The 13,368-nt window shown below is 45.6% G+C and overlaps 1 protein-coding gene across 1 annotated transcript; it reads right to left on the bottom strand.

Moving 5' to 3' along the window:
* Window positions 1–11,881: 11,881 nt before the first annotated feature.
* Window positions 11,882–13,050, bottom strand: LOC100276993 (uncharacterized). The gene has a single exon (NM_001150670.2). The coding sequence runs from the start codon at window positions 12,817–12,819 to the stop codon at window positions 12,259–12,261; it is 561 nt and encodes a 186-aa protein (NP_001144142.2). The 5' UTR covers window positions 12,820–13,050; the 3' UTR covers window positions 11,882–12,258.
* Window positions 13,051–13,368: the final 318 nt, after the last annotated feature.

Raw genomic sequence — 13,368 nt, forward strand, 5'->3', positions numbered from 1 at the left:
CGGAGATAGATCCTTGAAGAGGAGACAAATGTCATGCCTGAGAGCCGGTCAGCCGGTGACGGTGACGGATCCGTGGAGTGGCACGGGCGCGTGACGGAGACGACGAGAGCCGGAGACGGATCCGTGGATAGGCACGGCGCCACGGTCAGCCGGTGACGGAGACGAGTCCGTGGAGAGGAGCGATGGAGACGGATTTGTGGAGAGGCATGACGCCATGGCGAGCGGAGGCGATTAGGTATTTAGGGTTTTGGAGAAGGAGACAATGTGCGCGCAGCGGAGTGCGGTGCGGACTGCGGGGCTGGGGCCTGGGGGCGTGACCGCGTGAGTTTTAGCCGGCGAACATGAGCCGAGTGGGCTATGCTGTGGGAGTGGGATTGTGGCCTGTGTGGGCTGCGCTGTGGGTTGTGGCCTGTGGGAGTGTGGCCTGTGGGCAGCGCAAATGCGGGCTCGAACCGGACCTGGTCAATAAAGCGGGTCATGCCGTGTTAGCCCAACGGGCTGCATACTGTGCACGAGCCCGGCATGCCTATCTGGACCGGGCTGGCATGGACCCGGTCAAAGCAGGCCGGGCCAGGCCTAGTGCTGGGCCAACGAAGCGGGCGTCCGTTCGTGCTTTCGGGTCGTGGGTCTTTTGTACATCTCTAGCAATGTGCATGGACTACTCCGAACACAGGGCAACGAATAGAGAAAGTCGCCAACAATATGAGCAACTCTGAAAGTTGAATATGATTTTGAACATTTCACACTGAATGCAACACACGAGGAACCAAATGACACTCGTTAATGTCGACTAACTTGCATTGCGGAATCTAGCAAATCACTTGTGGAATCCAGTCAATCCACCGATAGATGTAGTTAACACAAAATGAACAGTGAAAATTAGTGATTGACTAGTCGCCCGAGCATATATAAATCCTATGAAATATGAATGCATTGTCACCCTAAACCAAGCGTCATCGAACCTAGAAAAGCCTAGAAGTTTTATAGATGATCGGTCAAATGTGGCAATGTATTAGACTTGTTACAACTATTACTAGTGCTCATGCAACACTAGTCGCCGCAGCTCCGAGAGGCCCTTGGCGACCAGGACTACGTGCTAGGCACGAGACGAACCACAAGGTACCAAATGGACATATCTGAAGTAGAGGAGACTAGATCCGGCCATGGAGACTCGGGATCCACCTTGGCAGCGCACCCAAAGTTGCCGAGGCTCGTCGGACCGACAATATGTTTTTGGAGAGAGATGGAAGGAGGGAAAGGAAGGGTCAGTGAGGCTTCAAACAGACGCCATTTTGCCTTTGCCATTGGCCATCGTCGCCACACACCAGTTGCAGACGCTACACATCGACGGATGGGCCATGGTGATGGCGGCGGTGGAAGAAGGAATAGGGTGAGGCTTCTTAGGCGGGCGGTGTGTCGCCTATCCGATCACTAGTGGCGGATCCAGGATTGATCCAAGAGAGGGGCTGCTAAGCTAAGACTATAACAATTTTTAAACTAAACAAAAAACATTCACTGCTTGTCTGCTTCACATCTAACAGCTTCACCTTTGGAGATCCACCCCTGGCGCGTGGCGGCGCGGGGCATCCACGAGGAGACGCTGCTGTCCGTCCCGGGCGTGTCCGTGCACCTCCTGGCCGGCTCATCCGACGGCCCGGTCGAGCTCACGCGTGGGGACCTCGCTGTCGTCAGGCTGACCAAGGACGACGTGGTCGTGGCCACCGCGGTGCGCGTCGGCAGGGACCAGGGTTGGCCGCTGGCGCGGGACGAGCCCATCGTCAGGCTCGACCCCCTGCACTACCTCTTCACGCTGCCGGCGGACAAGGACTGGACGTTCCTCAACTACGGCGTCTCCTTCAACGCCGTCGCTGACACCTCCGTGCTGACGTCGCTAGACGGCTTGCTTCTCCGCGCCTTCCTCCGGGGCGGTGGTCCTGCCGTCCAAGGGCTCCAGGACACGGCTGCAGCCGGGGTCGGTTGTTGCGTCGGGGATGGGTACTGGACACGGTCGCAGCTAGGGCCGGTTGTTGCGTCCAAGGCGAAGGAGGCCAAGAGGGAGCGCCTGCGGTGCCGCATCGGTGCTCCGGGCGCGAGACGGCGAGACCCTGAGAGACGAGAGGCACGCGGTCGGCGGCTGGCGACTCCGCGACTGGCGTAGATGCGTAGACGCGTAGTGGCGGCTAGAGGACTAAAGAGTGGTCGAGCGGACGTCGGGACGTGAATGCCTTACGTGAATACCTAATGGGCCTATTCGCTGTAATAACTGGGCCACGACCGGGGCTGCAGCCCAGGCAGCCCCGGACGTAGATCCGCCCCTGCCGATCGCTAAGGGTGGCATGGAGGGGTACCCGCTCTATCTTTTCACCACCGTGAAAAACCCCTCGTTGGCACAGCTCTATATTTTCACCACTGTGAAAAACCCTAGTTGGCATTTTATACCCAGTTGGGAAGAACTTCACTTCAAGAATTTCAACTTCGTTTCAACTTCTTCCACCTAAGCAGATCCAGCTCCACGAGCTCTAGCTTTTAAAAAAATCGAAACTAGATGCCAGTTTCATGAAATTAATGAAGCTCCTTAGAGGGTGCTTCAAAAACACTATTTTATATCTCCTCATGAAGCTGTACAAAAATTACCCACCATGTCACTGGTTACGCAACATACAACTTTCGTTCTCTCTCGCGACAGCCCACTAATCACACAAATCAATTGTACTATAGAAGCTGGAGTCCATATGCAAGCCAAATCAATTGTACTATAGAAACCAGTGTCACAAACTTTATTATATAAGTAAAATGTCTTTAAAAATAACTAGTTCTGAGCAATAAATATAGCAAGGCTGAGATCACTTACAGTGAGGGCTTAGCAAGTGTGTAGAGAAAAGCGTAGTTTAAGGTTTACTAAGAAATATGTCTAAGACTTAACATTATCTTTAAATTAAGTTGGTCAAACTTTTATTAGCAATTACTAGGTATAACTAGATATCATCCCAATTAAATAAATGATCGTAAATGAAATACCCACAATGCAATGCATGTCAAGTTTAATTTAATTTTATAATTTACTTATGTGAGGGTCGAGTCGCTCGTAACCGTGCGCACGACTGATATATCAGTTTTACGTTCTATAGAGGTTGCACATCTTTACCCATAAGTCGCGTAAAAGTTTAAAGAACTCTACACCCAACCACGATGTGCTGATTAGACACAGTACCACATTTCCGGTGTGTGATTGTATTTCCGACTGATTACAAAGTTTCACTAGAATGAGAAAATATGCTACAAATTCATGCAGAGGTGGTATAAGAATCCCTCGTCTAAAAGCTATCACAGATAGGTTAGCCTAGGACCTCCCTATACTTGAGAAACTCCTCTCTGCTTGCCCCTTCAAGGTAAGATTTTTACACACTAGCTTTCCTAATTAATTAGCAAAGACTAGAGCCATAATAGTCCTTATGGTTACACTCTTTTTTTCCGAGTGGTCGCTCCATGTTCCAATTAAATAAAGTGATCTTATCATACATAATAATAAAGCCAATAATAAATCATAATAAACATGATCATGATTCAAATGTATCATTAACCCAAAAACTAGGTAGAGCGCTAGCAAGTCTACCTAATAATAATTAACCCATGTGCAAATAAGGTATAGGAAAAATAAATCTAGGGTAACCTATAAGGTCCCATCAGGTTAACCTAACTATGCAATGCATAATGAACAGATAACAACAAATATTATTAGGTTAAAAGAAACATGATCAATGACACACTTGCCTTTTTGTTACAACTCCAACTGCTCAGATGTTTTTCAAGGTTGGGCTTCAAGTTCCTCGTAACATAAACAAACAATAAATAAAAATAAAATTACACTAAACATAAAAACATTGCGTAAAATAAATCTACACATCAAAACAAATGCGTAGGTTTGAGAACCACTAAAAGCGAAGCTAAAACATGAAAATTATGGAATAAATAAAGATTTGGGGCTGTTTTTATATTTGAAATATAAATCCAGGGCTATTTTATGAAAATCAGGGACCTCTGCGTGATTTAGATTATAAACCTAGGGTCCTTGATGTAAATATGCTAAAGTAGGACGGTAGGTACAATTATTTCAACTCAAGGACTATTTTGAAATAAATAGGACCTCTTCATAATGATTTCGCATAGGAGGAGACGACGAGTTGAATCAAGGAAAAGACAGGGGCTCTTAAAGAAAATGTCTGGAGCCATACTATCTGAGATCAAGGGCTCTCGTTTACCATGCAATGATGCAAAGGGGTATATGCCTGTTCTAATCTAGGATGTTCATCCTAGATCTAAGGGTCCAGATTCAATATCGAACCGGTATAGTATGTTCTAACCCTAGCCCTTCATTTCAAGATCTACGGTCTACGACGCTTCCTCCTTCTCCCACCTACAGATCGGGACGGTGACTAAGGCTATCCGCAACCGTTACCTCTAAATTTTTTCCCCTTATATCACTTTTTCCCTCTATTTTCCCCCTATTTTTTAATCTCCCGCAGCGGTTCCACCTAAATACTCCCCTATACCCCACTACAACTATAAAATGTCATTTTCTATATCAACTATCAATTTTTTATCTACTAACAATTAATCGTGGACCCACAGCACAGTGTTTAGGGTGATGAACAGTGACACGCTAGATCTGGGGGAGAGAGAAAAGGGCCGGCGCGTAAGGAGCGCTGTAGGGAGCACCACTGCGGCCGTGGAGTGCCCCCTACAGCCCCATGCAAGGGGGGATGGCGAGGGGGCTGCGTTGCGCACGGGGCGTAAAGCTTGTCACGTGACATAGTAATCTACTCTGAATGCGAATGCGTGCAGAACAAAGAGGAGACAGTGGCGAATCGATCGAGTCAAGCATTTTTACCATGGATTAGAGTGTCGTCGCTATCCATGACGAATGGTGGCGGTGGCGCTCATGCTCCGGCGACGGATTCCCTGATCACCGTCCACATATAATGCTCCGTACACGAGAGACGTGCTCTAGAGTGCACTCTTGTCCGCTTGCCAACACTACACCAAAATCATACACTTCCTACGGTTTTGTAACTTCCTACAGCTTTTATATAAAACCGTAGGAAATACATAACTTCCGAGAGGCAATTGATACCTCTAGGAAATAAACAGAACTTCCTACAGTTTTTTATAAAGGCTGTCGGAAGTTATAAAACCGTAGAAACTTAACTAACTTCCTACGGCCACCTCTAGGAAGTTAGGTTACATCCGTTCACAAGCCAATAGAATAGCTAACTTCCTACGGCTGGCTCTAGAAAGTTAGCTACCCAGATAACTTCCTACGGCCTCCTCTAGGAAGTTAGCTTTGAGCTGTTGACCAGTCAACCGAAAACATAACTTCCTACGGCTGGCTCTAGGAGGTTAGCTGCCCAGATAACTTCCTACGGCCTCCTCTAGGAAGTTAGGATTCATCTGTTGACCGGTCAAACGAAAATCTAACTTCCTACAGCCGGCTGTAGGAAGTTAATTAACTTCCTAGAGGCAAAGCATAAACTCTAGGAAGTTACCTAACTTCCTACGGCTTTACTCTCGGAAGTTACGTTTTTAGCTTTTAGCTCCCTCTTCTCTCACCTTTCAGAAAATATCTATCTCATACACGCCCGCGCGCCATTCTACTTTTACGGCCGCGCCGCCCCCGCCCTGCTTCCCGGCCGCCGCCCGCCCCGGCCGCCGCCGGCCGCGCCTGCCGTCCGGCCCCGCCGGCCGCGCTCGCCGTCCCGGCCCCGCCAGCCGCGTCCGCCGGCCCGGCCCCGAGGAGCTCCACCGCCGCCGCCAGACGCGCCAGCCGGCCCTGCCCCGAGGAGCGCCGCCGCCAGCCGCGCCAGCCACGCCCGCCGGCCCGGCCCCGAGGAGCGGCTCTCCCAGCCGCGCCAGCCACGGCCGCCGGCCCTGCCCCGAGAAGCACGCCCCGACAGCGCCCGCCCCCAGCAGCTCCCACCAGCGACCGTCTCTCCCACCCCCGGCAGCGCCCGTCCACGAGGAGCCCGCCCCGACAGCCCCGCCCCCCGTCCACCCCGCCCGTCGGCGCCCGCTGCGCAGCCACCGACCCCGCCGTGGACGTCACTGACCCAAATCATCGATCCGCACCCGCTGCAACCGTCAGGTACCGTGTTTATACTTTTTTTATTTTTTTATTCAATGTGCTAACTTCCGAGAGTTTACTCAAATAATGCCGTAGGTAGTTAGGTTAATTAACTTGATTGGCTAACCGCTGCATATAGTTTAGCTATGCTAAACTCTTGTATGTTATGGCTAAAATTAAGTTTATGTTTGATTAATAATATGGTGGGTGAGGACCTTCGATGAAAATTAATCTTGTATGTTATGACTAAAATTAATCTTGTATGTTATGGCTAAAATTAATCTTGTATGTTATGCCTAAAATTAAGTTTATGTTTGATTAATAATATGATGGGTGAGGACCTTCGATGAAAATTAATCTTGTATGTTATGGCTAAAATTAATCTTGTATGTTATGGCTAAAATTAATCTTCTATGTTATGGCTAAAATTAAGTTTATGTTTGATTAATAATATGGTGGGTGAGGACCTTCGATGAAAATTAATCTTGTATGTTATGGCTAAAATTAATCTTGTATGTTATGGCTAAAATAAAGTTTATGTTTGATTAATAATATGGTGGGTGAGGACCTTCGATGAAAATTAATCTTGTATGTTATGGCTAAAATTAATCTTGTATGTTATGGCTAAAATTAAGTTTACATGTATTCTTAATCCTGTCGTGATGTTACTTGTTTTGTAGGTACACAATGTTTGCTAACGTCATCGACTCGAGCCAGGTTAGGGTTCAGCGTGGAGGTTCATCGAGGTCTGCTGCTCGTAGTTCTCGTCGCTCCACTCAAGATCCAGCAGAAGTGGAGCAACTGCGAGAAGAACTTAGGCGACATCAGGATTACTTGAAGCAACAAGCTGCGCAACATGAATATTATGCTACACAGATTCAGCAACAGCAAACACTCATACAAGTAAGTTCAAAAGATAATAGCTTTCACTTTAAGATATGTATTGATTTAAAATGCTGATGTGAATGAGTTCGACAAATTTGTAGCAACTAGCACAGGCCCAAGGGATACATGTCCCGGTGCCCCCCCCACCACCACCTCCCGTCCATTATCCTTGGTCTTCACCTCCACCTATACCTACATCTCCATCTACCGAACATCAGGTATGCATATTTATCATCATTTAGTTGTTGTTAGTATATTTTGATGTAACTGAGCAAATGTCATTTGTACATTTATATTAGACCCCTCCATCTACCTTGCCGACGCATGAACAAGAGGACGGGTTAGACTTTGTCGATACCCTCTTGAATAGTGGAGGTATCGATGGTGATCGGCGACCGTGAGCTTCCATGTTATTGTGTTATGATACTTGAGACTTTTATTATGACTATGTATGAGATATTGTCTTTTATTAGTACTGGATGATGATATTTGTGAGACTTTTGTGATGATGAGACTATGGATGAGACTTTTGTGATGTAATAATTGATGAGACTATGGATTTAAATATTGTTATGTGATTGTGTGTGAGATGTTTTATGTGATAATCTGTTGTGTTATGTAGCTGTTGATATATTTGTTATTTTGTGCAATGTGGTGTAAAATATAAACAGCATTTGTAATGCTGGCCAAATTAACTTCCTAGAGGCTACAGAAAGCCGTAGTAAGTTAGACAGCTAACTTCCTAGAGGCTACAGTAAGTCGTAGGAAGTTAGCCAGCTAACTTCCTAGGGGCTACAGTCAGCCGTAGGAAGTTAGCCAGCTAACTTCCTAGAGGCTACAGTAAGCCGTAGGAAGTTACTCGTAGGAAGTTAGCCAGCTGACGGCGCTGACGGCGTGAAACTACTAACTTCCGAGAATCTACTAACTTCCGAGAGGCTTAGCAGGCCGTAACTAACTTCCTAGAGCCCTCTAGGAAGTTAAGCTAACTTCCGACAAAAAATTTTCGAGAGCCAAACTTCCGACGGGATGGTGTTGGGGACCTTCGGCATCCGAAGGTCCTCAAAAACAGGATTTAACAGTATTTCTGGAGTATAATGTGTGAACAGGTATCTTCGGATTCAAGTCAGCATCACAGTAGACCAGAGTAATACGAAGGTTGATACAGAGCCGAAGGTGTGAGCAGGAAAGCTTCGGCGCAGTAGCAAAAAGTGAAACCGACTTATAGATGAAAAGGCTATTTAAACCTCGACAGATTACTATAGAATTATTATCAAGTGTAAAGGGCATGAATGTAATTTTGTATGGGTTGTGTCCCGTACCTATAAATAAGAGAACAGTACCCCCGTACTGTTCACGCTGACTTGACATTCGCTTTTTGCGTCACGCTTGTACTATCATCTCCTTCCAGTTGAAGGTACACTTGTAATTCAATTCCTGTTTATGCCTGATAATAATAGATAATTGTTTATGTTGTCTTTTATATTCCTTACATTTCATCCTTCGTCACTATATGATGAATTTATGGAAGTACGTCCTTCATAACCTTCGTCCAGAAACCATTATATCCTAAAGGAAATAATGCTTCGAAGGACGAAGGACTTTAACGATTAACATTTTCTATGTTGCCTTGTTCTTAACTCATAGCATTTGAGAACAAGTCTCCAACATCGAAAATGTTAATCGTTAAAGTCCTTCGTCCTTCGAAGCATTATTTCCTTTAGGATATAATGGTTTCTGGACGAAGGTTATGAAGGACGTACTTCCATAAATTCATCATATAGTGACGAAGGATGAAATGTAAGGAATATAAAAGACAACATAAACAATTATCTATTATTATCAGGCATAAACAGGAATTGAATTACAAGTGTACCTTCAACTGGAAGGAGATGATAGTACAAGCGTGACGCAAAAAGCGAATGCCAAGTCAGCGTGAACAGTACGGGGGTACTGTTCTCTTATTTATAGGTACGGGACACAACCCATACAAAATTACATTCATGCCCTTTACACTTGATAATAATTCTATAGTAATCTGTCGAGGTTTAAATAGCCTTTTCATCTATAAGTCGGTTTCACTTTTTGCTACTGCGCCGAAGCTTTCCTGCTCACACCTTCGGCTCTGTATCAACCTTCGTATTACTCTGGTCTACTGTGATGCTGACTTGAATCCGAAGATACCTGTTCACACATTATACTCCAGAAATACTGTTAAATCCTGTTTTTGAGGACCTTCGGATGCCGAAGGTCCCCAACAGATGGCTTAACTTCCGAGAGTTTCGCTAACTTCCTAGAGTTTAGGCCTAACTTCCTAGGGTTTAGGCTCTAGGAAGTTTACTATTTTGGTGTAGTGCAAGGGCTGGATGAGAGTATATCTCGACCCCGACTATGTTGGTCGTCTCTCTCTCCTCCCATGTTGTCTGCTAGCTCTCGACGACGGTGTTCTCGGGCCCTCAACTTGCCACGAGCCCACGACTAAGGGGATTGGTGGACGCCCGACTATATATACTTTGCAGCACAAGAGTTCATGCCGAGAGGGATCGACTGGCCGGTATGGGGATCCACGACTAAGAGCTGATTTGGTGATTAGAGATCCCTAGGGGATCTATGGGGAGAAATTCCCTTGCAATTTAATTTTGAATAGCAAGAGGATTTCTTCCCCTCGGAATCCCCGGTCACCAAATCAGCTCTAAGATTTCCTAGTCGAGCACAGGGTGATGGAAGAACGAGCTGGCAAGGTGACCCCACCGCTCAGCACGTCTATGGAAAGAAATAGTATAGATCCGTTCTGTGGACCCTTCTGCCAGTGACCCCCCATTTGGAACATATGCGGACGAGCGTGAGCAAACCGGCTGATATCATGGCCCCACCGGACAGCGGCAGGAGCGCGCACAAAAGGATTCTCTGGGCCGCGCAGGAAGGGGATATGGGCCGCTCGCAAAAGGTTCCAGTCCGCGAGTCTTCTTTCCATTTTATTTTTATTTTTAAATTTTCTGTTGTTGTTTTCAAATTCCAATTTCAAATCAAATCCAAATTAAATTTTCAACTCAAATTCAAATGCACAATCAAGAATACCATCATGATATGCAAAATACATATTTTTATTTAGTGTTTATTTAAAGGGACATATCTCAAATGCATAATTCACACAAATAAATTCTTAATTTATACTCTCTTCTCTAATAAATAAGTAAAATAAAAAATACCTAGACTCTAAAACAAACTTTTTGGGGTTTACACTTGAACATTGAGTTTACTAACACATCGCTACAAGCATCTGTTCTGTAGGATACAAAATTCCTGACAATTACATGTATTCAGAATTGCATGATACAACTTTGTAATCTTCTTTTTTGAATCTAACATAAATGAGACAATCTCGTACTATATATTGCTGAAATCGTTAAGGGTGAAAACTCTGTACGCGTTCACTATTAATGTCCCAGTCATGGGAAATTTATTTGTCAATTAGAAACTCTGTTTTTACTTAGAATTGTAGCACAAGTTGTCACTACCCAATTGGCTTGATTCTCTATGGGCATGACTTAATGTTGTCTGGTTCATTATCTTATTGTTGTACGAGAACAGATATGCTAAGAACATGGTGCCGTTTGGTTCACATATTTGTAACGTAATGGGTAACGGATAACGTTAAATCATGTTTGTTTTAGTCCAACCGTAATCAGATACCACACTAAAATTTGATACCAGCCTATTCAAATTTGTTACCGCCAGTAATCGAGCCGAAACCATTACCATTACCATTTGCGTTACATTTTTTGAACCAAACAGCACCATAGTACCTGCTGATTTCTTCCTCACTTACTGGGCCATCTTTTTTTGTTTCGCATAAAAGTGTTTTATTCCTTCTCATCTTTGTACTTAGCAATCGTCTTACTGCTCTATGATAAGATTTATGAAATTTTCCAAAAAAAAAGGCTCTACTAGACCAAATCAGATTCTAATTCACGAAAGGGAATATGCTTGAAATTACAGCTACATTCTCTCTCTCTCTAATACACACACACAGCGTAATAAGTTATTCAAATGCCCAATCAAAATTTCTGTACACATATTCTACTTTTCATTCATAGTTTGTCCATCTTGTGTACGGTACAGAGTTCAGACCATAAGCGAGTTCAGGGTTCAGACTATAAGCATGAAACTAAGCTTTCATCTATAGAGAAACCCCAATCAACTATTGCACTTGTCATTACCGGACCTGATCACCTGACAGAGTAAATTGCTAAAACCAACAGACAAGTTTTGCGGCAGACAAACTTTTTCAGTCTTAAGCCTTTACAAACTTCACCATCTACCTACAGCTACAAGTTTTTGCTCAGGTTCAAGAAAAGGACTAGTAGATGAAGCAACTGATGTCAAACACAAAAATGCAAGAAATTAGCAAACAATGCTGCGAGCAGATTTTATACTAAAAATCATTCTCACATTGAGTCACAAAGCAATTGAGCAGAGTACGAGATCAATGAACCATGGATCTATTTGCTTCAGTCAGAACATTGTAACTGATCCATGAACTAACAAATCATCGTTATTGAGATCAAGAAATTCAGATCGTCACAGCTGAACACAAATCTGAACAAAAGAGCAGGAACGCAGCTAAGCTCGACCAGTTCCAAGAAAGCAAATGACAGAAACAACGGAGGAATCTTTCAAGAAGTAATCCATACCATCAGACAACACGTACCACCAGACTACTCTTGATCAGTTCCAAGAATGCACAGACATACCAAACCCACAGCGTTTTGGCTCTCGGGACAGCAGATAAAACAATTGATGTCAAGCACTATGCAAGAAATTAGCAAACCATGCTGCTAACAGTTCATACTGAAATCATTCTCACTTCGAGGTACTAGAGAATTGAACAGAGTATAATAGCAATTAACCAAGGATCTATTAGCTTTTGTTGGAACATTATAGCTGATCCTAGGACTAACAAGTCATCGTTTCTTGGCATTCAGACATTTTGGTTCGTTAAGGTAGTCTGAACAAAAGAACAGGAACGCAACTAAGCTCGATGAGTTCGAAGGAAGCAAAAGCTGAACACCGATCATCAGAAAGACGCACTACCCTCGATCAGTTCCAAAGAATGCAGAAAAAGAAATGACGAAAGAATCCTTGAAGAACCTCTGCGAGAACTGATCCAGTTCCAGACCGGCCCACAGGACGTGTCAACAGCGTCCTATCCAAGCTTGATCACGCGCGTGTCGACTGCGATGAAGGCGCCTCCTCTACTATCTCGCTGTCCACCGGAACTGAAGCGGCCTCGGCGTCCGTTTCTCGCCGTGCCTCGGAAGCAGTGGGTCCTCCAAATCCCGCGTCGACGACGACTTCCGCGGCAACTGTTGTTGCGCTGCCGCCGATGCTTTTTGTGGAGGTGGTGGCGACGGTGGCGGTGTCCGTTTCCACGGCAGCACGGGATGGAGAACCTGGTCACAGATCGGGCAGTTCCAGGGCGTCATCGGTGTAGTGCAAAGCCGTTGGTCGACGCCCTCGCACTTGACGCTGCTGTCGCAGTGGAACACGTGGTTGCAGGAGAGCTTGCGGACATTCTCGCCGGCCTCCATGCTGCCTTGGCACAGGGTGCAGTGGTAGTTCAGCTTCTGCCTCAGGGTGGTGACGCCGCCGAGCCTCAAGATGCGGAACCGTGGCGATTCCCACCACTGCAAGACGGAGTTGTACCCGAAATAGAAGACGAGGCACGGGACAGTGGTGACGATGGCAAAGGAGACGATGAGCTCGGCGACGGCGCAGACTTCGATGCCCATCCACTCCCAATAGCTGGTGTCGGCCATCGTTCCTTCGCTCCCCTGACTCTTCCGTATTCTCCTCTCGATCGCTCGTCTCTTGCTCTTGCTCTCGCTCTCCCTCGTCGTTCTCGTTTGAAAGCGTAAAGGCTTGCCAAATTGGCGAGGCGGCACGGGTATTTGCAGGGACGATGCTGAGCAGTTGCTAAGTTTGTTACAAGGTGGGACCCGGGGTTAGATTCCCCAAGCTGGCAGTTCAAACTGGAAGACTGGAAATGTGAAGGACGGGGACGCTGGCGATGGGATGCTAGCAGTTCAAACTGGAGGGCTGGAAAGTTTGGTTTGTGAAACCTTTGGAAGTTCGATGACATTGGTGAAATCATTAGTATGAATACTTCACATTGACACTGAATGTAACGCACGAGGCACAAAATAACACTTGCAGAATCCGGTCCATCCACCGGCGAATGTAGTTAACATGATATGAATACAATATGAATAGTAAAAATTAGCGATTGGTTAGCCGAGCACAAATATCCTATGAAATATTAATTGCACTTTCGCCTTTACACTGGAACTAGGCCTGATCGAACCTAT

The sequence above is a fragment of the Zea mays genome, chromosome 2 (assembly GCF_902167145.1).
Source record: "Zea mays cultivar B73 chromosome 2, Zm-B73-REFERENCE-NAM-5.0, whole genome shotgun sequence".
Taxonomy (NCBI): domain Eukaryota; kingdom Viridiplantae; phylum Streptophyta; class Magnoliopsida; order Poales; family Poaceae; genus Zea; species Zea mays.